General features: G+C 44.2%; 1 protein-coding gene across 2 annotated transcripts in view; it reads right to left on the reverse strand.

The window, feature by feature from the left end:
* Positions 1 to 210: 210 nt before the first annotated feature.
* Positions 211 to 25,457, reverse strand: part of DNAJC5G (DnaJ heat shock protein family (Hsp40) member C5 gamma) — a 30,427-nt gene continuing 5,180 nt past the window's right edge. Inside the window, exons 1-6 of one of the 2 annotated variants that reach the window (XR_010086570.1) lie at positions 19,151 to 19,290; positions 16,267 to 16,480; positions 11,863 to 12,013; positions 7,678 to 7,752; positions 900 to 1,504; positions 211 to 768 (exon numbers count right to left, since the gene is read on the reverse strand). Coding sequence is in view for 1 of the 2 variants with exons in the window: in XM_063441870.1 (XP_063297940.1) it covers positions 7,682 to 7,752; positions 11,863 to 12,013; positions 16,267 to 16,480; positions 19,151 to 19,263 (549 nt within the window). In the remaining variant the exon portion in view is untranslated. The other variant, XM_063441870.1, reaches the window with a different exon arrangement.

A 25,457-nucleotide genomic window follows, 5' to 3' on the forward strand; every position in this document is an offset into this window, starting at 1 on the left:
ATTAAATTACACCCAACTTAGAGGCAGGGGGTATTTCCCACCCTCCATTTGGGTCTGTTTATTACCCTTTGGTGGTATATTGAAGTGTTTGGGTGCTGCAGTGGTACAGATAGATTATTACCTAGGGTTGGGGAATGGACGGGTGGCAGTAGTATCAGAGTGAGGACACATCTTCAGGACAAGAGAAGTAAAAATGATTCTAAAAAAGTATCCTCTTCCCAAAAACTTATATTAACACATGGGCAACATTCAATATAAATTCATTAAATCAGTTCAGAAGGTGCGATATATGTATGTGCTTTCTGTCCTCATTTTACCAAATAAAAAAAAGAAAAATCTTCGCACATTCAGATTGGATTGCTTTCAGTCACGGAACGATGCTGGTTGATATCAGACAGAGAGTCCATGAGGTCTGCGGGAGCCATGTAGTCACAGCATGCAATCCATCATGAGAGAAGGGAGCGCTTGCATCCAGTCACAGTCGCTTGCATTACATGACATTATCTTAAACTGGACAGCATAATAAAGTCTTGTGTGAAAATAGAAACCGTTATTCGTCACTGAGCCCTCCGTAGACACATTTCTTTATCAACCAATATACAGCTGAGTCTGTTAACGCAACGGATGGCGTTAGCCCAATGGAGTAAAAGGGAACTTTAAAACCTTTGTTAACAAAAGGTATTGGTAAATATAACAGATGGCAATGGGAGGGAGGACCTTGGCAAAGGGAGACGGACAGTGATGGCAATGGCAAAGTAAAGGAGGAACCTTAGCAGAGGGAAAAAGGGAGGGAGAACCATGACAGAGGGCATTAGACAGAAAAACAGAGGGCAAGGAAAAGCTGGCATAGGGGGAACAGTCAAGGAGAACATTGGCAGAGGGCATCAGTCAGGGAGAACATTGGCAGAGGGAAAAAGGCTGTGGACAGCAGGGAGAACCATGACAGAGGGCATTAGACAGAACAACAGAGGGCAAGGAAAACCTGGCATAGGGGGAACAGTCAGGGAGAACATTGGCAGAGGGCATCAGTCAGGGAGAACATTGGCTGAGGGCATCAGTCAGGGAGAACTTTGGAGATGGAATTAATCACGGAGAACATTGGCAGAGGGCATCAGTCAGGGAGAACATTGGCAGAGGGCATCAGTCAGGGAGAACATAGGCAGAGGTTATGGAAAAACTTGGCAATCGGGTTGTTTTTGGTCATACAGAAAGCAGGGGCTGTATCTCAGCTCCACACAGTGGTTAGCCTCCCATTCAGTTCAAGTCATTAGCTGTTATAAACCGCTCCTTGATTAAATGCTAACGGCGGGATGCACCGCTGGCATACTGGAGGATGAGTTTATTGTCTTCTGCCACTGAAGCTGACGGAGGATCGGCAGAGAGGTGGGATGAGTCGCACTCTCCTTCTCCTTCTCCTTCTCAGCACTAATTTGGGTCTCCAGATCGATGAGAGAGGCCTCCCATCCAACAGAGCTGCAGAGCAGCGGATCACACAGCGTGCCACCTGTGAACATACAAAACACGTTTCATGGAAATGCTCAAATCATTTATCATTTATCATAAGCATGAAAACATACCTTAACATAGCAAGTCAACACCATTAAAAGAGGAAGCAACATGAAACATTTAATTCAAACCCCTAAAATACTTCAGCATTTTGAGCATGTACCCTGTGTCTCAATACGTCATAAGAGAAGCATTGAATTGGCAAGATTGTCACCATGGATGATCTCCCGCGGTGGAGAGGAACTGCAGCACGAAAACTATGTTGTCTCCTGATCAGAGGTAAGCAACTTTTATTTTCAGGACACAGTGGGGACTCTAAACCGATAAAAAAAAAAAAACACAACACTTGACATTAGAAGTCACTGTTACTATTAAAGGAACCAGGGTGGATAAAAATCAATGATTTAAAAAAAAATAAAAAAAAATAGGATTTGATTCAATTTTTTTTTTATTTAAATCAGATTTTGTTAAATAAAATGCTTTTTGAGGAAAACATATTACCATCCAAAGGTTATAACATATGGTTGCAGTGCTCATTTGCTGCACCTCTTAGCCAAAGACTTAAGTGTTCCAGAAATAAAGACTAAAGTTGTTGAAATTGCTAAATACGTCCGTAACAATCATTTTGCTGCAGCAGCTCTGAAAGCATGGATGGACCCAAGCTAACGCTCCCACAAGGTGTGTGGCAGCAGCAGCCACTTTAAAACTGTATTTTCGTTAATATGTATGTACCACTTTAAGAACCAAGGGTATGCGTGTGTAAAATGTATTACAGGTCTATGGCGTTCGCATGCGGGCGGCATAAAAACCCGTCGGCATTCATGTAATCGTTCCACGAACAGTGAAAACTGCCGAATGGAGACCACCCTTAGGAGGTCGTGTGGCTCTCATTAAGGATTGCAACTTTGTTGCAATCGGTAAATTAAGAGGATTCATGATGGCCGTCGTTCGGCTACCGACCACGCCGCGGTCGGCCATCTTGGATCCTTTGTTAGCCCAGCGGTATTTGGCCGTCGAGCGTCTGGAACTAAAATCGGCTACTCGACGGCACGAATACCGCTGGACTTCCAAGCCGTTCGGGAGCACCGGTCCTTCGGTAATGTGTTTCTATGGAGTCATTCGGTAGTTTGAAGGGAACTTAGAAAATATGTGTATTTCGTGCGGCGTTCGGTTATTTAAGCTGGGATCTGAGCGGCACTTTCACGAAATGTGCGCTCAGACCCCAGCTATCTACCGAACGTCCATTCGTTTAAATTAGACGAATAATATCAGAGTTATGCATTTTTATGTGAAATATTGGTTCTGCTGCACGAGGGGATAATCCACTTAACTGTATATTCTAGTGGGAGTGTCCCTCTCATGCAGCAGTGTACTATGGGAGAAATATCCAGATTGTTCAGTTTCCTATGTAGTCCCCTATTGTATAACCCCTGAATTGTCTGTAGGGAAACCCCTTGCATGGGAAATCCCATAAATACTGGATGTGTGTGATTAAAACCTCAGTTGACCTCCAAGCTATGTGTCGTCTAGTTCTTGGAGGGAAGGGATTGTAACTACGCTACCTGTCTTGTACCTGTTTGGATTGCTTTTCCTGTCTACCAGCGGAGATACCTTGGATAATACCTCTACTCCGCTACAAGGTGTTAGATGGAACTCTGTGGTGGGCTGTTTGGAGCAGTATATCAAGAACTGGCCTATTCTGATGACAGTTTGTGAACAAAATCGAGATAAAATAGATGGCACTGTCACAGCCAAAATCCTCAACATTGGGCTTAAGAGAAATGTTGAACATATGCTGAGCATCCTGAAACCCATCTCTGAAGCTTTAAACAAAATACAGAAAAATTGCTGTTTTATTGCTGATGCTGTTTAAATTTGGAAGGAACTGAGTGAACACTTAAAAACAGAACTACACATGGACAGAATTAAATTACAAGCATTGAACTAAAACCAATGGGACAAGTACTGTCTCCAGCTCATTTTTTTGGCAAATATTGTCAATATGCAGTACCAGGGTCAAAACTTTAACCTGTTCCTTAGCAGGAATATACAACACACAGAAGATCACCCATTGAGAGTGGAAGAAATGAGTTTTCACTTACAGCAGAGGAGAGGGTTATTTACAGTAAGAACAATAAAGATGTGGAATTCTCTGTCTGAAGAGATTGTTTTATTAAATTCTACAGGTATATTTTTAAAAAGGCGCAAACTTCAATGTAATATAAAATATAGTGACTCCAATACAAACATGGCAACACATTATTATAAGCACTACTGTCAGACTCCAAAGGAAAGTCACTCCCAGAATAAATCCAGTGACAACCAATGGACTGACAGTTGTATGTGTCTTCATGGAAGGCACTGATAGTTGGGATACACGATTATTTAATGTTTTTAGAAAATTTGAATATTCAAGGATAACTGAGATGTATGTAAACTGGTTGAAATCTGATTGTCTTTGTTCTTTTTGTTGAATAATTGACATGTTTTTGCCTTCTTTTGGATCAGCAGCATAAAAATAAGTTTTAAATGTTCAATGAGCTTGACTTGAGTCTTTTTTAAACTACATTACAGTTTATTAAAGAACCATTCAGCCCCCATGACGGCAGATAAGAACCATTCGGGACACGACAGGGATGCCCCCTGTCTCCACTGCTCTTCACAATCGTTCTAGAACCTCTGCTACAATCCATTAGGACGGACCCACATATACATGGGATACAAATAGGGACTAAACAATTCAAAGTAGCGGCATATGCCAATGACGTACTGCTAACACTCACAGACCCGATCCGGTCCATGGCCTGACTAGAAACGCTTCTACAGAAATATGGAGATATCTCCGGGTACAAAGTCAATCTCACCAAGTCGACAGCCATGCCTTTTCACTTAAGGGAGCAAGATGTAGCACTCATTAGGCGGACACACCAAATCAGAACTAACAATGAGTAATTCACGTATCTGGGGGTGCGACTAACAGCTGACCCCAATGCACTGTTCAGACACAACTACACACCCCTGCTAAATACACTCAAAAACAACCTAGACAAATGGACAAACAAGCCCATCGCATGGCTGGGCCGTTTACATTCAAAATGTAAACATTCAATGTGAAAATGCCCAGACTATTATTCCTATTCCAAGCACTACCAATAAGGGTCACTAGAGGAGACCTAGCTGACATACAGAAGGTCATAGACGCGTTCATATGGCAGAGAAAACGACCCCGAATAGCCCCAGCTTTACTATACAACCCTAAATGGAGGGGAGGCCTTGGACTACCCCACCTCTATTGCAGCACAAATAGCACACTGGCACTGCCCCATTGACCAACGCAGATGGGTGGACATAGAATCCCTAATGACTGGAGCCGACCTGCCACAATTCTTTATCTGGACTCCCAGGGAACACAGGGTGATCCTCAGGACCACATGCCCGGCCGTCCTCAACTCCATCAGCCTATGGGACCAAGTAGCACAGAAATACAAACTCACGGACGCCCTATCCCCAATGACCCCGGTACTTCGGAACAGAACGTTCCCGCCGGGAATAAGGGCTAGAGATTTAAAAGGCCTAGAGGCCACAGGCCTCTACATTGACAATCAGCTAGAGATTTAAAAGGCCTAGAGGCCACAGGACTACACCTCTACATTGACAATCAGTTAGTAACATATGACCACCTAAAATCCCTCGCCCCATTGAAAACCAGTGACTTTTTCTGTTACATACAGCTCAGGGACTTCGCACAAACCGCTGCGGTCAAGACAGCGACAGCCAAAAGATTAACCTTTTTTGAACACATTTGCTTAAAAGAATCCATGCCGGCGAAATTAATATCACTGCTCTACAGTCACATTTGCACTGAGTCCGGAGCATGGGGAGCGATAACGTACACAGACAGGTGGGAGGCAGACCTGGGAGACACATTAGAGGGGACAGACTGGCAGGACATATGGGAATCATGCACAAAAACATCCATTTGCACCTCCCTATAGGAACAAGCCTACAAAACATTGTTTAGGTGGTACACAACCCCAGTCAAACAATGCCACATGCAAATTAGCCCCATGGACACCTGTTGGCGTTTGTACGGTGAAAAAGGCACATACATTCATATGTGGTGGCAATGCACAAAAGTGAACACCTACTGGAGGGAAGTGGTAGACATGGGCTCCCGACTCCTACAAAGAAAACTCACACTTGACCCCTGGGTCTGCTTACTGACCCACAGACGGACTAGACAGATATGAACAAAGGCTCCTAAATATGCTCTGTCTGGCAGCTCGCCAAGCGTTAGCCCAACAATGGTTAAAGCCAGAGACGCCCCGACTGTCCCTGGTGTTGTCCAAAATCAGAGAAAATTATTTGATGGATAAAATGACAACCCAGGTCCGCAACACTATGGCTACCTTCCAACGGGTATGGGCATTATGGGAACAATTTGAAGAATGACTCACCACCCAGAAACAGGGAGGGGCGGGAGGGGAGTCGGGGAGCAAATACTTACCTCCGGTACCAAGCAACTGACGGGTTCCTTCACCTATAGGGGAGTCGACAGGTCACGCTCCTAATTTGCCACGTAGACAATGAGTGTGATTACCACAATTAGATCGCAATACCTACAGCCAAAAGAGCTGCCATTCGCAATACACCTCACTTGTACATTTTCTGGTTTGCTTCTTGTTAGAATATATTCTTGTACACCTATGTAAGATTACCTGTTTTTGTTACACTTCAAAAAACAACTGACAGGCAACGAACATCAGGCTTCTGCGAAAGTCATTTACCAAAATGTTAATATATTACTGAAACACCTGTCAGTGAACAAATAAAGATTTAAAAAAAAAAAATGTCAGTTGCCACAACTCTGACCATTTTTCTGGTTTACCTAAATCATTAGCCATTTGGCTTATCCCTCCTGGAACATCAACCCTGTTACATATCTTAGTATCATCAGCAAAACGACACACCTTACCATCAAGACCTTCTGCAATATCACTAATAAAAATATTAAAGAGAATGGGTCCAAGTACAGATCCCTGAGGTACCCCACTGGTGACAAACCCAAGCTTCGAATATACTCCATTGACTACAACCCTCTGTTGCCTGTCACTCAGCCACTGCCTTACCCATTCAACAATATTGGAATCCAAACTCAAAGATTGCAGTTTATTGATAAGCCTTCTATGTGCAACAGTGTCAAAAGCCTTACTGAAATCTAGGTAAGCAATGTCTACTGCACCACCCTGATTAACCTAAACCCCCCCAATATCTTTTACACTAAAGGGATACGGACATTACAATGTAACTGCTGTCTGTAGAATACTCGGGGATCCCAGCAGCTCACACTGGAGGGGGCAATTAACCAAACCCCCCAATATCTTTTACACTAAAGGGATACGGACATTACAATGTAACTGCTGTCTGTATAATACTCAGGGAACACAGCAGCTCACACTGGAGGGGGCGATTAACCAAACCCCCAATATCTTTTACACTAAAGGGATACGGACATTACAATGTAACTGCTGTCTGTAGAATACTCAGGGAACACAGCAGCTCACACTGGAGGGGGCGATTAACCAAACCCCCAATATCTTTTACACTAAAGGGATACGGACATTACAATGTAACTGCTGTCTGTAGAATACTCAGGGAACACAGCAGCTCACACTGGAGGGGGCAATTAACCAAACCCCCCAATATCTTTTACACTAAAGGGATACGGACATTACAATGTAACTGCTGTCTGTAGAATACTCAGGGAACACAGCAGCTCACACTGGAGGGGGCGATTAACCAAACCCCCAATATCTTTTACACTAAAGGGATACGGACATTACAATGTAACTGCTGTCTGTAGAATACTCAGGGAACACAGCAGCTCACACTGGAGGGGGCAATTAACCAAACCCCCCAATATCTTTTACACTAAAGGGATACGGACATTACAATGTAACTGCTGTCTGTAGAATACTCAGGGAACCCAGCAGCTCACACTGGAGGGGGGTAATTAACCAAACCCCCCAATATCTTTTACACTAAAGGGATACGGACATAAAATATATTACAGCCTATAAAAAGTATATGTTTCACGCAAGCCGCCATTGACGCATTTCCAAAGACATCATCCATTGTTATATTCCAGTCCCGAGTGGGAAGTGAACTTACCTGGTTAGGATTTCTGCTGTGGGGGCTCAGGATGAATCGGGGGTCCCGGGGAAGGCTGGACATTGATTGGATTATCTGCCAAGAAGAAAAAAAAAAAAAAAAAGTTCACGCCACAGAAAAAACAAAATATAACCCCCAGCAAACAGCTTACACACAGAGCAAAACAGCAGCAGTAATAGCCACAGCCAAACATGATACAAACAGCTCTAAACCTGCAATCAGTCACAGACAACAAGAGTACCGAGAATAAACAAAAAAGAAAAATCAGATCTAATCCTGTTAGTGGCCGCTAACCACGAGAGGACACAAACCAGAGTCAGTAAAACAGCCCTGATCCTGTTAGTGGCCGCTAACCACGAGAGGACACAAACCAGAGTCAGTAAAACAGCCCTAATCCTGTTAGTGGCCGCTAACCACGAGAGGACACAAACCAGAGTTAGTAAAACAGCCCTAATCCTGTTAGTGGCCGCTAACCACGAGAGGACACAAACCAGAGTCAGTAAAACAGCCCTAATCCTGTTAGTGGCCGCTAACCACGAGAGGACACAAACCAGAGTCAGTAAAACAGCCCTAATCCTGTTAGTGGCCGCTAACCACGAGAGGACACAAAACCAGAGTCAGTAAAACAGCCCTAATCCTGTTAGTGGCCGCTAACCACGAGAGGACACAAACCAGAGTCAGTAAAACAGCCCTAATCCTGTTAGTGGCCGCTAACCACGAGATGACACAAATCAGAGTCAGTAAAACAGCCCTAATCTTGTTAGTGGCCGCTAACCACGAGAGGACACAAATCAGAGTCAGCAAAACAGCCCTAATCCTGTTAGTGGCCGCTAACCACGAGAGGACACAAACCAGAGTCAGTAAAACAGCCCTAATCCTGTTAGTGGCTGCTAACCACGAGAGGACACAAACCAGAGTCAGTAAAACAGCCCTAATCCCGTTAGTGGCTGCTAACCACGAGAGGACACAAACCAGAGTCAGCAAAACAGCCCTAATCCTGTTAGTGGCCGCTAACCACGAGAGGACACAAACCAGAGTCAGTAAAACAGCCCTAATCCTGTTAGTGGCTGCTAACCACGAGAGGACACAAACCAGAGTCAGCAAAACAGCCCTAATCCTGTTCGTGGCCGCTAACCACGAGAGGACACAAACCAGAGTCAGCAAAACAGCCCTAATCCTGTTAGTGGCCAGTAACCACGAGAGGACACAAACCAGAGTAAGCAAAACAGCCCTAATCCAGTTAGTAGCCGCTAACCACGAGAGGACACAAACCAGAGTCAGCAAAACAGCCCTAATCCTGTTAGTGGACGCTAACCACGAAAAAACACAAACCAGAGTCAGTAAAAATGCCCTAATCCTGTTAGTGGCTGCTAACCACGAAAAAACACAAACCAGAGTCAGTAAAACAGCCCTAATCCTGTTAGTGGCCGCTAACCACGAGAGGACACAAACCAGAGTCAGTAAAACAGCCCTAATCCTGTTAGTGGCCACTAACCACGAGAGGACACAAACCAGAGTCAGCAAAACAGCCCTAATCCAGTTAGTGGACGCTAACCACGAGAGGACACAAACCAGAGTCAGTAAAACAGCCCTAATCACGTGGCCGCTAACCACAAGAGGACACAAACCAGAGTCAGTAAAACAGCCCTAATCCTGTTAGTGGCCGCTAACCACGAGAGGACACAAACCAGAGTCAGTAAAACAGCCCTAATCCTGTTAGTGGCCGCTAACCACGAGAGGACACAAACCAGAGTCAGCAAAACAGCCCTAATCCTGTTAGTGGCCGCTAACCACGAGAGGACACAAAACCAGAGTCAGTAAAACAGCCCTAATCCTGTTAGTGGCCGCTAACCACGAGAGGACACAAACCAGAGTCAGTAAAATAGCCCTGATCCTGTTAGTGGCCGCTAACCACGAGAGGACACAAACCAGAGTCAGCAAAACAGCCCTAATCCTGTTAGTGGACGCTAACCACGAAAAAACACAAACCAGAGTCAGTAAAAATGCCCTAATCCTGTTAGTGGCTGCTAACCACGAAAAAACACAAACCAGAGTCAGTAAAACAGCCCTAATCCTGTTAGTGGCCGCTAACCACGAGAGGACACAAACCAGAGTCAGCAAAACAGCCCTAATCCAGTTAGTGGCCGCTAACCACGAGAGGACACAAACCAGAGTCAGTAAAACAGCCCTAATCCTGTTAGTGGCCGCTAACCACGAGAGGACACAAACCAGAGTCAGTAAAACAGCCCTGATCCTGTTAGTGGCCGCTAACCACGAGAGGGCACAAACTAGAGTCAGTAAAAAAGCCCTGATCAAATATGACTCACATTTGGTGGAACTGCAGAAGGGTCAAACCACTATGGACTCTAGTAGGAGAACAGATAAAGGAGGGAACAGGGATGACCCATGATTTCACACCGCTAATTGGCCTTATGCTGCTTTTCCCGGATACATGGACAAAAGCCAACAAACAGATGGCCACAATCATCATATTAGCAGCCAGAAATCTTTTAGCTCTCCATTGGAAGAGTACATATTGCCCTACCCGCAAAGACTTGATTGACAAAACGTACCAATACTACCGGTACGAAGTTTTCTCCTCGGACTCATCGGAAAAAAGGAAAGAAATGGAGGCACATTGGACATTATGGTTTAAACAATCTCACACTAAACACCTCCATGACTCCTCTTTGCCGACAGTGACTACTAGACTGTAAACCACCCAATCAGGGATTTTGAAAACACGTCCCACTGACAGATCTTAGAGAATGGGCCACTTACACACCCACTCATGATTAATTATACTTTCCACCTAGTGGCGCACATGCCCATCTCCTAGGCCCTTCCTCATACTGATTGTTGAGGTAGACCGCGAAGGGGTATGACAAGACTGGAGATAGGCATAACGGGAGACACAAGACAGACCCCATAAGAACTGGAGAGGTCAACGTAACTAGATAACATACAAGAGAATAGAGAGATATGTTCTCTACCACACATAGCAGAGTCGGGGGATTCCCCATACTTCCCCATGTTTTGACGCACCCTTTTGGTTAGAGGCTACCACACGACTACTTAACCATACACCATTTAGCCGTACACAGAGCACCTACCTCTGCAGACTATTGTAGGATTATACATGACCAGAATGCTAAATCCGTATGACTACCTAATAAGGGAGTGACCCTGACAAGACGCAGAAGACCCTGACATGACGCATACCACTCATACACTATGTCATAAGTCTTATCGATGCAACGATGAATATTGAAATGCTATAGTTAATCATATGTTAAGAATATATACATGTCATGTTCGGAGGGCACAGCCCACTTTGTAACACCGTATTTCCCCCTCCCCTTCCTACCCCCCCACCCTTTTTTTCCTTTCTGTACCCCTACCACCACCCACCATTCTTTCTTTATGCATTCTCAAAATAAAAATTACATATGGAAAAAAAAAAAAGCCCTGATCCTGTTAGTGGCCGCTAACCACGAGAGGACACAAATCAGAGTCAGTAAAACAGCCCTAATCCTGTTAGTGTCCGCTAACCACGAGAGGACACAAACCAGAGTCAGTAAAACATTCCTAATCCTGTTAGTGGCTGCTAACCACGAGAGGACACAAACCAGAGTCAGCAAAACAGCCCTAATCCTGTTAGTGGCCACTAACCACGAGAGGACACAAACCAGAGTCAGCAAAACAGCCCTAATCCTGTTAGTGGACGCTAACCACGAAAAAACACAAACCAGAGTCAGTAAAACAGCCCTAATCCTGTTAGTGGCTGCTAACCACGAAAAAACACAAACCAGAGTCAGTAAAACAGCCCTAATCCTGTTAGTGGCCACTAACCACGAGAGGACACAAACCAGAGTCAGTAAAACAGCCCTAATCCTGTTAGTGGCCACTAACCACGAGAGGACACAAACCAGAGTCAGTAAAAATGCCCTAATCCTGTTAGTGGCCGCTAACCACGAGATGACACAAATCAGAGTCAGTAAAACAGCCCTAATCCAGTTAGTGGCCGCTAACCACGAGAGGACACAAACCAGAGTCAGTAAAACAGCCCTGATCCTGTTAGTGTCCGCTAACCACTAAGAAATACAGAATCCACTGTAATCCTTTTCAGAGCCACAGGCCACAAGTTACAGAATTAACAGAATGTTTAAATAATGAAAAACTTACCATCTTCTGCTCTGATCTGAGCTTCCAGGTCTTCAGGATTCACAGACTTATAGGAATCGTCCTCCTCGGGAGGTTTACACCGGCCACAGCAAAACCCACAGCAACAGCAGCAACAGCAGCAGGTCACGAGACTGCAGCAAATCAACAGTGCCTGCAATACACAACGGAGATCAGTTTATATTACTCCGGCACCATCACTGCATGCCAACACCTCAGCCATCTCTAAACACCCAACCTACGGCTCGCCCGGCCCACGTGACACCCAACCTACAGCTCGCCCATCCCACGTGACACCCAACCTACAGCTCGCCCGGCCCACGTGACACCCAACCTACAGCTCGCCCGGCCCACGTGACACCCAACCTACAGCTCGCCCGGCCCACGTGACACCCAACCTACAGCTCGCCCGGCCCACGTGACACCCAACCTACAGCTCGCCCGGCCCACGTGACACCCAACCTACAGCTCGCCCGGCCCACGTGACACCCAACCTACAGCTCGCCCGGCCCACGTGACACCCAACCTACAGCTCGCCCGGCCCACATGACACCCAACCTACAGCTCGCCTGGCCCACGTGACACCCAATGTAACGGACCGTTTTGCTCAAAAGGGGATAAAAATCGTTTAGGCGATAATCCCCTTTTTCCTAGACCAGCAGCTACTGCAAGCACCAATCTCCCGAATTGCAAACGGTACGAAGTCTGGAAACTCCCGAACTGGAAACACACGAACCCTGGAATCAGCCGAACAGGAAAAGCATACAATCCGCTTACACGCCTGGCAGTCAGCATACAATCCAATTCCCCCAAAAACGAGACGACACATCGGTTTGAGGGTCAAGCGGAATCAGTTTTAACTGAGGGCTACCTGCCCAGTATTTATGCAGGTCTCCCACCTGGTGGACACTCCCCTAAGGGACCACATGGAAGACTGAAACAGCAGACAGACATGTATCCCTTTCGTACACACAGCCACAATACTTTCCCACAGTGCATCCTGGTTTCCTCCTCTCTGTCCTGGAGATAATTAATGAAGTAATTAAATTATCTCCCAGGACAGAGGCAAGACTCTTATACACAAGACATTATACACGTGGTGACACAGAAACAGACTATCACTTTAAAATACATACAGACTCATTTTATACATAAAACACAGACATGTAACATATCCCCAGATAGCTCAGGTCTGGGTGCACATTATTAGGTGAATGGCACCCAGACCACCCGAATACAGTTTAAGTGCCATGGAGCTAAAGTCTTTAATTATACGAACAGGCTCCATGGCATAGCTATCTGGGTTAAAACATTCACATAAAACATAAAATACCGAATTTCCCTGCATTCACCAAATCCATACGAATGAGAACCAGGGGCTGGAGGTTCAGCGGTGCCTGCACGTAAAAGTGTCCGATTTTGGTGCATGAAAGCCGTGCAGAAAAGCGCTGGCTGCCCGGGGAGCTCCAGAACACCGCCACCTAGCGGCCGCTAAGTGTAACCGCGGCCACCCAGTTAACAAGCAATTAAGCTGCGGTTAACCGCAGCTTCAGGGAGCTAAATTGGAGGCACACTCCAGCTTCTGGGTGGCCAATTAACGGCGCCGGCCGGCTTCCCATGGCTCTGGGGAGGTTGGTAAACGGCTGTTTGTTCGGTAGATGGAATCTACCGAACTGCTGTGCAGAAAGGGAGAAATAAATCCTTCTGCACAGCAAAATTAACCCTTTAGCTGCCTGTCCATAATCTAAAGGCAGCAGGCGGGCAACCAGGCTTCTCCAGTTCATGGTGGCGAGGTTGGCTTCGCCACACCCAACCTACATCTCGTCCGGCCCACGGAACACCCAACCTACAGCTCGCCCGGCCCACGTGACACCCAACCTACATCTCGTCCGGCCCACGTGACACCCAACCTACATCTCGTCCGGCCCACGTGACACCCAACCTACATCTCGTCCGGCCCACGGGACACCCAACCTACATCTCGTCCGGCCCACGGGACACCCAACCTACATCTCGTCCGGCCCACGGGACACCAAACCTACAGCTCGCCCGGCCCACGGGACACCAAACCTACAGCTCGCCCGGCCCACGTGACTCCCAACCTACAGCTCGTCCGGCCCACGGGACACCAAACCTACAGCTCGCCCGGCTCACGGGACACTCAACCTACAGCTTGCCTGTCGCACCTAACCTAAAGCTCAGCCATCTCTAACAACCTAACCTACAGCTCAGCCATCTCTAACAACCTAACCTACAGCTTGTCTGACTGCAGCACACCTAACCTACAGCTCGCCTGACCGCGGCGCACCTAACCTACAGCTTGCCCGCCACATCTCACTTACAGCCCGCCAGCCTCCAGGACACCCAACCTACAGCTCGCCCGACGCCGGCAAACCTAGCCTACAGCTCGCCCAGCGCCAGCAAACCTAACCTACAGTTTGCCAGGCTCCAGGACATCCAACCTACAGTTCGTCCAACCGTGGCACACCTAACCTACAGCTGGTCCGGCACACTAAACCTACAGCTCACATTGGAAGAAATAAAAATAATTAAATAAAAAAAACACAATTATATATATATATATATATATATATATACATACATATACACACACATACACACATATATACATATATATACACATACATACACATATATACACACACAGGTGATACTCGAAAAATTTGAATACCGTGCAAAAGTTTATTTATTTCAGTAATGCATTGTAAAAGGGGAAACTAATTTATTAGATAGACGCATTACATGCAAAGCAAGATAGTTCAAGCCGTGATTTGTCATACGTGCGATGATTACGGCTTACAGCTCATGAAAACCCCAAATCCACAATCTCAGTAAGTTAGAATATTCCATGCAATCAATAAAACAAGGAGTGTACATAGAACAATATCGGACCTCTGAAAAGTATAAGCATGCATATGGACTCAGTACTTGGTTTGGGCCCCTTTTGCAGCAATTACTGCCTCAATGTGGCATGGCATGGAAGCTATCAGCCTGTGGTACTGCTGAGGTGTTATGGAAGACGAGGATGCTTCAATAGCGGCCTATAGCTCTTCTGCATTGTTCGTTCTCATGTCTCATCTTTCTCTTGGCAATGCCCCATAGATTCTCTATGGGGTTCAGGTCAGGCGAGTTTGCTGGCCAATTAAGCACAGTAATCCCACGGTCATTGAACCAGGCTTTGGTGCTTTTGGGAGTGGGCAGGGGGAGTCCTGCTGGAAAATGAAGTCAGCGTCCCCATAAAGTTCGTCTGCGGAAAGAAGCATGATGTGCTCCAAAATCTCCTGGTATATGGCTTAGTTGACCCTGGACTTAATGAAGCACAGTGGACCAACAACAGCAGATAACATGGCTCCCCAAATCAACACAGACTGTGGAAACTTCACAGTGGACTTCAAGCATCTTGCAGTGTGTGCCTCTCCATTCTTCCTCCAGACTCGGCGTCCTTGGTTTCCAAATGAGATGCAAAAGTTGCTCTCATCAGAAAGAAAGGACTTTGGACCACTGAGCAACAGACCAGGTCTGTTTTTCTTTAGCCCAGGTAAGACTCTTCTAACGTTGTTTGTTGTTCACGAGCGGCTTGACAAGAGGAATACGACATCTGAAGCCCATGTCCAGGATCCGTCTGGTGTGGGGGCTCTTGATGCACTGACTCCAGCCTCAGTCCACTCCTTGTGAAAGTCCCCAACACTTTTGAATGGCCTTTTCCTGACAATCCTCTCCAGGCTGTGGTCATCCCTGCTGCTTGTGCACATTTTTCTTCCACACTTTCCCTTACACATAACTTTCTATTAATGTGCTTCGATACAGGACATTGGGAACATCCAACTTTCCTTTTGAGGCTTTCCCTCCTTTTGGAGGGTGTCAATGATGGTTTTCTGCACAACTGTCAGGTCAGCAGTCTTCCCCATGATTATGATTCCTATTGAACCAGACTGAGAGACCATTTAAAGGCTCAGACACCCTTTGCAGGTGTTATGGCTTACTTAGCTGATTAGAGTGGGACACTGTGAGCCTAGAATATTGCACCTTTTCACAATATTCTAATTTACTGAGATTGTGGATTTGGGGTTTTCATGAGCTGTAAGCCATAATCATCGCACTTATGACAAATCACGGCTTGAACTATCTTGCTTTGCATGTAATGCGTCTATCTCATATTAGTTTCCCCTTTTACGTTGTATTACTGAAATAAATGAACTTTTGCACAATATTCTAATTTTTCGAGTATCACGTGTGTGTGTGTGTATATATATATATATATATATATATATATATATATATATATATATATATATATATATATATATATATATATATATATATATATACACACACACACACACACACACCAATTTTTTTATTTATTTTTTAAATCGCTACTCGTACCTTGAACCAGCACTTTGACATCAGGAAATAGTACTTGACACTTTCTTCCCCAAACTGCTCGGCCACATACAAGCCCATGGAGCCATATTCATCATAAATCCTGCGCTTGTTCTCATCACTCAGAGTAGAATTAGCGCTGTTTATCTCCTTGAATTTCTCTGCAGCCTCAGGATTGTCCGGGTTTTTGTCTGGGTGATAGCGCAAGGCCAGCTTTCTAAAAGAGGGTAAAAGAAAAGGACGCAGTTTGGAATCTGGAGGTTAAAAACTAAATCAAGATAGCCTGGGCACAACTCTCTGGGTGTCTGAATTAGTGATGTGAGAACACCTGAATTAATATTCAATAAACAGTGCGCGCATATGGGACGGTTAAAAATCATCAGGGCCTCAAACAACTTGATTATTAACAAAAAAATGCTTTCACTTGAAATGCGAGCGTCTCTTCCGAAGTTATAGAATGGCAGGGCTCAAAAAATGCCATTCACCACTAGCTAAGAAGAAGCTAGTCCTAACGGACCCTCCACAGTCCAAATACAAAATAAATGAAAATCATGGTTTAGTCAATAAACCTCAATGAAAACATGCATTTGTTTATGTATTTTTTCAATGAGGGTATATCTAAAAACACACAGAGAAAACAATAACTATCCCTTACTGAGATAGTGAGTGATATACTAAAGTGCCTGAATAAAAGCAGCTCAACACAAAAAGTGGAATACCTTAATCCACAATAAAGTGCAAAATATAAGAATAAAAAGGTATAAACAATATACCAGCGAGTGGAGCGCTATAATGAATATTAATATAAATAATGAGGGGGTATACTCACCCCTCCAACATAGTGATACAATGTGTCCAAATGTACATACAAAGTAAAACAACAAAAAGAGAGAATATAGTGCAGATGGTTTACAAAAATAAAAAATGAATAATAGTAGCAATTGGTTGAAACCACTCACGTGGGTTGGAGCCTATAAGCTATTGGCTCCGTAAGTGACTCCTTTTTGCTCTTGAGGCAGCAACACACCCCTTTATCCCAAACGATGTTCTCCCGAAGATATGGAACAAGCAGAGAGAGAGAACCTCATAGGTGGTATTGTACAGATAGTGTATACAAAATAGTGAGATAGTAATTGTTATGCTCACCTTAGACAGAGCCTTGAATTCCTGGCTCTGAGGTTTGTTGGCAATATGCTAATTTATTGGGGTAGCATTCCCCACATAGTGTTCCTGGAGGCTAGAAAGGACTATATGGACTGATATAAAAAAATATTGATTTATTGTACTGAGGAAGCTCATACAAGAGTGAAACGCGTTTAGCTGGAGTTTTGGACTTTTATACTTGGACTTTCTACCATTTAGCTTATATGCTTTTGAGAAGTCTTAATATTGTTTTTATTATTTTTTATCTCTACAATAAATCGATATTTTTTTATATCAGTCCATATAGTCCTTTCTAGCCTCCAGGAACACTATGTGGTGAATGCTATCCCAATAAATTTGCATATTGCCAACAAACCTCAGAGCCAGGAATTCAAGGCTCTGTCTAAGGTGAGCATAACTATTACTATCTCACTATTTTGTATACACTATCTGTACAATACCACCTATGAGGTTCTCTCTCTCTGCTTGTTCCATATCTTCGGGAGAACATCGTTTGGGATAAAGGGGTGTGTTGCTGCCTCAAGAGCAAAAAGGAGTCACTTACGGAGCCAATAGCTTATAGGCTCCAACCCACGTGAGTGGTTTCAACCAATTGCTACTATTATTCATTTTTTATTTTTGTAAACCATCTGCACTATATTCTCTCTTTTTGTTGTTTTACTTTGTATGTACATTTGGACACATTGTATCACTATGTTGGAGGGGTGAGTATACCCCCTCATTATTTATATTAATATTCATTATAGCGCTCCACTTGCTGGTATATTGTTTATACCTTTTTATTGTTATATATCTAAAAACAGCTTGCAACTGCAGCTCTCTTGCCTGCAGTCATTGCAAGCCCTCCCCTTCTAACCCCGCCCAGACTTTCTGTGGCTGTCCAATCACAGCCTTCTCAATGCAGTTCAATGAGAAGTCTTTGCAAGGCAGGTGCTCTGGGCAATTGCTGCCTCTTGAGTTCAGTACAAATAAGCTAACCAAACCAAGAAGTAAGAGGATTAAAAAGCCAAAGTGTGGGGGGGTGTGTGGGGGGGGGGGGGGGGGCAGGTTAATTTACAAAAGTGAACATTTCTAATAAAATTTGCACTTTTTGCTAAATGAAAAAAAAAATCGGACACACTCTTCACACATAAAGCTTTTCAGCAAGATAAAATGATTTAGGGGTCTAGCTGGTGGCGCAGCATTTTAAGCCCTGGCATTGGGATTGGACCCGTGAATGCCTGTCTAGTTTGCCATTGCCATCACAGTTATACTGACATTTGAAATGATACCAGGATTTTGTTTGGTGTAGCTCTATAGGCCGTAAGCAGCAGATTGGACGACTGAATTTCAAGTTCCTTGAGTAGGGATCATTCCACTTGACGCATTCCATACCAGAGCTGGATTTTAGCTCTGGAAATTGTGAGTAATACTTTTACCTACTTTTTTATATATTTCCATATAGACTTACCGGCTGTACCATTGGATTGCCTTTTCTCTGCTTCTATCCCCATATGGCTCACTGAAAATACAAGTCTACATCTTTGCCGAATCACCGCTGCTCTACAGGAATTTACCTTATTTATTGTGGACTATTATCCTGGACTTTGTTTTTAGTTATTTAACTATTTTGTGTATACATTTTATATATTTTTTTTGCATTAAAGGCGCACCCTTTCTTTTGTTTTTTGCTCTATTTCGTAAGCAGCAGATTGTCTGAATTGCCGGGAAAGCAAGATGGTACCTGTACGCTTTCTTAATGTCGTCCTGGGAGGCTCCTTTCTGCAGACCGAGGACAAGATACAGAGAGTGTCCCGTACGGGACATCTTCCTCTGAGGTCTGTTGGGCTCTGCCATTGTGTTCTCTGAAGGGAAATGAAGAAAAACTGAGAAAGAATGACAAACAGTGAATTTGGAATGTGATCTCATACTCAGACAAAACACTCTAAGCCAGCCCCACCACCGACAGGCGCTACACCTATGGAATAACCACCCACCCAGAGTAAGGTCAATAGCCTTTACAGAGAGTCAGTGGGAGAAGGTAGCCACACTATGCAACCTGTTAGCCCTATCCTACAGCTCTAATCGAATTTACACTCTTGGGATTCTCAGTAACTTGTCATTCCTTATTTAAAGAGAACTAAAAGCTGCTCACTGTGAGCACAACATCATCATACAAAATGATCACACAGTAAATCAGAGGCCGGGATAGAATTATGTCAGCGTACCCTATACATGGTTAAATAATGTGAATGGCTGTCAGTGTACCCTATACACGGTTTAATAATGTGAGTGGCTGTCAGTGTACCCTATAAATGGTTTAATAATGTGAGTGGCTGTCAGTGTACCCGATAAATGGTTTAATAATTGAATGGCTGTCAGTGTACCCTATACATGGTTTAATAATGTGAATGGCTGTCAGTGTACCCTATACATGGTTTAATAATGTGAGTGGCTGTCAGTGTACCCTATACATGGTTTAATAATGTGAGTGGCTGTCAGTGTACCCTATACATGGTTTAATAATGTGAGTGGCTGTCAGTGTACCCTATACATGGTTTAATAATGTGAATGGCTGTCAGTGTACCCTATACATGGTTTAATAATGTGAGTGGCTGTCAGTGTACCCTATAAATGGTTTAATAATGTGAGTGGCTGTCAGTGTACCCTATACATGGTTTAATAATGTGAGTGGCTGTCAGTGTACCCTATACATGGTTTAATAATGTGAATGGCTGTCAGTGTACCCTATACATGGTTTAATAATGTGAGTGGCTGTCAGTGTACCCTATAAATGGTTTAATAATGTGAATGGCTGTCAGTGTACCCTATACATGGTTTAATAATGTGAGTGGCTGTCAGTGTACCCTATACATGGTTTAATAATGTGAATGGCTGTCAGTGTACCCTATACATGGTTTAATAATGTGAGTGGCTGTCAGTGTACCCTATACATGGTTTAATAATATGAATGGCTGTCAGTGTACCCTATAAATGTTTTAATAATGTGAGTGGCTGTCAGCGTACCCTATACATGGTTTAATAATGTGAATGGCTGTCAGTGTACCCTATACATGGTTTAATAATGTGAATGGCTGTCAGTGTACCCTATACATGGTTTAATAATGTGAATGGCTGTCAGTGTACCCTATACATGGTTTAATAATGTGAGTGGCTGTCAGTGTACCCTATAAATGGTTTAATAATGTGAATGGCTGTCAGTGTACCCTATACATGGTTTAATAATGTGAGTGGCTGTCAGTGTACCCTATACATGGTTTAATAATGTGAATGGCTGTCAGTGTACCCTATAAATGGTTTAATAATGTGAATGGCTGTCAGTGTACCCTATACATGGTTTAATAATGTGAATGGCTGTCAGTGTACCCTATACATGGTTTAATAATGTGAATGGCTGTCAGTGTACCCTATACATGGTTTAATAATGTGAGTGGCTGTCAGTGTACCCTATACATGGTTTAATAATATGAATGGCTGTCAGTGTACCCTATAAATGTTTTAATAATGTGAGTGGCTGTCAGTGTACCCTATACATGGTTTAATAATGTGAATGGCTGTCAGTGTACCCTATACATGGTTTAATAATGTGAGTGGCTGTCAGTGTACCCTATACATGGTTTAATAATGTGAATGGCTGTCAGTGTAGCCTATACATGGTTTAATAATGTGAATGGCTGTCAGTGTACCCTATACATGGTTTAACAATGTGAATGGCTGTCAGTGTACCCTATACATGGTTTAATAATGTGAATGGCTGTCAGTGTACCCTATACATGGTTTAATAATGTGAATGGCTGTCAGTGTACCCTATACATGGTTTAATAATGTGAGTGGCTGTCAGTGTACCATATACATGGTTTAATAATGTGAATGACTGTCAGTGTACCCTATACATGGTTTAATAATGTGAATGGCTGTCAGTGTACCCTATACATGGTTTAATAATGTGAATGGCTGTCAGTGTACCCTATACATGGTTTAATAATGTGAATGGCTGTCAGTGTACCCTATACATGGTTTAATAATGTAAGTGGCTGTCAGTGTACCCGATAAATGGTTTAATAATGTGAATGGCTGTCAGTGTACCCTATACATGGTTTAATAATGTGAGTGGCTGTCAGTGTACCCTATACATGGTTTAATAATGTGAATGACTGTCAGTGTACCCTATACATGGTTTAATAATGTGAATGGCTGTCAGTGTACCCTATACATGGTTTAATAATGTGAATGGCTGTCAGTGTACCATATACATGGTTTAATAATGTGAATGGCTGTCAGTGTACCCTATACATGGTTTAATAATGTGAGTGGCTGTCAGTGTACCCTATACATGGTTTAATAATGTGAATGGCTGTCAGTGTACCCTATACATGGTTTAATAATGTGAGTGGCTGTCAGTGTACCCTATACATGGTTTAATAATGTGAGTGGCTGTCAGTGTACCCTATACATGGTTTAATAATGTGAATGGCTGTCAGTGTACCCTATACATGGTTTAATAATGTGAATGGCTGTCAGTGTACCTTATACATGGTTTAATAATGTGAATGGCTGTCAGTGTACCCTATACATGGTTTAATAATGTGAGTGGCTGTCAGTGTACCCTATACATGGTTTAATAATGTGAATGGCTGTCAGTGTACCCTATACATGGTTTAATAATGTGAATGGCTGTCAGTGTACCCTATACATGGTTTAATAATGTGAGTGGCTGTCAGTGTACCCTATACATGGTTTAATAATGTGAGTGGCTGTCAGTGTACCCTATACATGGTTTAATAATGTGAGTGGCTGTCAGTGTACCCTATACATGGTTTAATAATGTGAGTGGCTGTCAGTGTACCCTATACATGGTTTAATAATGTGAGTGGCTGTCAGTGTACCCTATACATGGTTTAATAATGTGAGTGGCTGTCAGTGTACCCTATACATGGTTTAATAATGTGAATGGCTGTCAGTGTACCCTATAAATGGTTTAATAATGTGAATGGCTGTCAGTGTACCCTATAAATGGTTTAATAATGTGAGTGGCTGTCAGTGTACCCGATAAATGGTTTAATAATGTGAATGGCTGTCAGTGTACCCTATACATGGTTTAATAATGTGAATGGCTGTCAGTGTACCCTATAAATGGTTTAATAATGTGAATGGCTGTCAGTGTACCCTATACATGATTTAATAATGTGAGTGGCTGTCAGTGTACCCTATACATGGTTTAATAATGTGAGTGGCTGTCAGTGTACCCTATACATGGTTTAATAATGTGAGTGGCTGTCAGTGTACCCTATACATGGTTTAATAATGTGAGTGGCTGTCAGTGTACCCGATAAATGGTTTAATAATGTGAGTGGCTGTCAGTGTACCCTATACATGGTTTAAAAATGTGAATGGCTGTCAGTGTACCCTATACATGGTTTAATAATGTGAATGGCTGTCAGTGTACCCTATACATGGTTTAATAATGTGAATGGCTGTCAGTGTACCCTATACATGGTTAAATAATGTGAATGGCTGTCAGTGTACCCTATACATGGTTTAATAATGTGAATGGCTGTCAGTGTACCCTATACATGGTTTAATAATGTGAATGGCTGTCAGTGTACCCTATACATGGTTTAATAATGTGAGTGGCTGTCAGTGTACCCTATACATGGTTTAATAATGTGAGTGGCTGTCAGTGTACCCTATACATGGTTAAATAATGTGAATGGCTTTCAGTGTACCCTATACATGGTTTAATAATGTGAGTGGCTGTCAGTGTACCCGATAAATGGTTAAATAATGTGAGTGGCTGTCAGTGTACCCTATACATGGTTTAATAATGTGAGTGGCTGTCAGTGATCGCTATAAATGCTGTCAGTGTACCCAAAGATTAATGTAAGTAGAGCAGATCCCTATTTACACCCTGCACCCCCACTTCCCCCCTTACCTGCCACAGAGTTTTACAATGACAGGAAGGCCGCCTGTAATCCAGGAAATGACTGCTTGCAGCAGGTGGCAGTAGAGGCCAGGAATGTAGCATACAAGGACTGGGGACAGGTTTAATAAAGCAAGGGGTATCTTATTACTAAGAGCCACACCTGCGTTTACCACGTCTAGCATAAAGATTAACTGGATGAGCTTTAAAGCGCAATGCTAATTTATCATAGGAGGGGGGGACAGTGCAAGGCTAATTTATCATAGGAGGGGGGACAGCGCAAGGCTAATTTATCATAGGAGAGGGGGGGGACAGCGCAAGGCTAATTTATCATAGGAGAGGGGGGGGACAGCGCAAGGCTAATTTATCATAGGAGGGGGGACAGCGCAAGGCTAATTTATCATAGGAGGGGGGGCAGCGCAAGGCTAATTTATCATAGGGGCAGCGCAAGGCTAATTTATCATAGGTAGGGGGGCAGCGTAAGGCTAATTTATCATAGGAGGGGGGCAGCGCAAGGCTAATTTATCATAGGAGGGGGGCAGCGCAAGGCTAATTTATTATAGGGGGCAGCGCAAGGCTAATTTATCATAGGAGGGGGGACAAAGCAAGGCTAATTTTTCATAGGAGGGGGGGACAGCGCAAAGCTAATTTATTACGGGGGGACAGCGCAAGGCTAATTAATTATAGGGGGACAGCGCAAGGCTAATTATAGGGGGGACAGCGCAAGGCCAATTTATCATAGGGGGGGTGGGACAGCGCAAGGCTAATTTATCATAGGAGGGGGGACAGCGCAAGGCTAATTATAGGGGGACAGCGCAAGGCTAATTTATCATAGGAGGGGAGGCAGCGCAAGGCTAATTTATCATAGGAGGGGGGGGCAGCGCAAGGCTAATTTATCATAGGAGGGGGTGCAGCGCAAGGCTAATTTATCATAGGAGGGGGGGCAGTGCAAGGCTAATTTATCATAGGAGGGTGGGCAGCGCAAGGCTAATTTATCATAGGAGGGTTGGCAGCGCAAGGCTAATTTATCATAGGAGGGTTGGCAGCGCAAGGCTATTTTATCATAGGAGGGGGTGGGACAGCGCAAGGCTAATTTATTATAGGGGGGACAGCGCAAGGCTAATTTATCATAGGAGGGGGGTGGGACAGCGCAAGGCTAATTTATCATAGGAGGGGGGGACAGCGCAAGGCTAATTATAGGGGGGACAGCGCAAGGCTAATTTATCATAGGAGGGGGGGACAGCACAAGGCTAATTTATCATAGGAGGGGGGCAGCGCAAGGCTAATTTATCACAAGGAGACAGCACGGGGCTAATTTATCACAAGGGGACAGCACAGGGCTAATTTAACACGGGGGGACAGCACAGGGCCAATTTATCACGGGGGGACAGCACAGGGCTAATTAATCACGGGGGGATAGCACAGGGCTAATTTATCACGGGGGTACAGCGCAGGACTAATTTATCACAGAGTGGGAACAGCGCAGGGCTAATTTATCACAGAGTGGGAACAGCGCAGGGCTAATTTATCACAGAGTGGGAACAGCGCAGGGCTAATTTATCACAGAGTGGGACAGCGAAGGGCTAATTTATCACAGAGTGGGAACAGCGCAGGGCTAATTTATCACAGAGTGGGACAGCGCAGGGCTAATTTATCACAGAGTGGGACAGCGCAGGGCTAATTTATCACAGACGGGGAACAGCACAGGGCTAATTTATCACAGACAGGGAACAGCGCAGGGCTTATTTATCACAGACGGGGAACAGCGCAGGGCTAATTTATCACAGAGTGGGAACAGCGCAGGGCTAATTTATCACAGAGTGGGACAGCAAAGGGCTAATTTATCACAGACGGGGAACAGCGCAGGGCTAATTTATCACAGAGTGGGACAGCGCAGGGCTAATTTATCACAGACGGGGAACAGCACAGGGCTAATTTATCACATAGTGGGAACAGCGCAGGGCTAATTTATCACAGACGGGGAACAGCGCAGGGCTAATTTATCACAGAGTGGGAACAGCGCAGGGCTAATTTATAACAGAGTGGGAACAGCGCAGGGCTAATTTATAACAGAGTGGGAACAGCGCAGGGCTAATTTATCACAGAGTGG

The sequence above is a fragment of the Pelobates fuscus genome, chromosome 2 (assembly GCF_036172605.1).
Source record: "Pelobates fuscus isolate aPelFus1 chromosome 2, aPelFus1.pri, whole genome shotgun sequence".
In the NCBI taxonomy this organism is placed as follows: domain Eukaryota; kingdom Metazoa; phylum Chordata; class Amphibia; order Anura; family Pelobatidae; genus Pelobates; species Pelobates fuscus.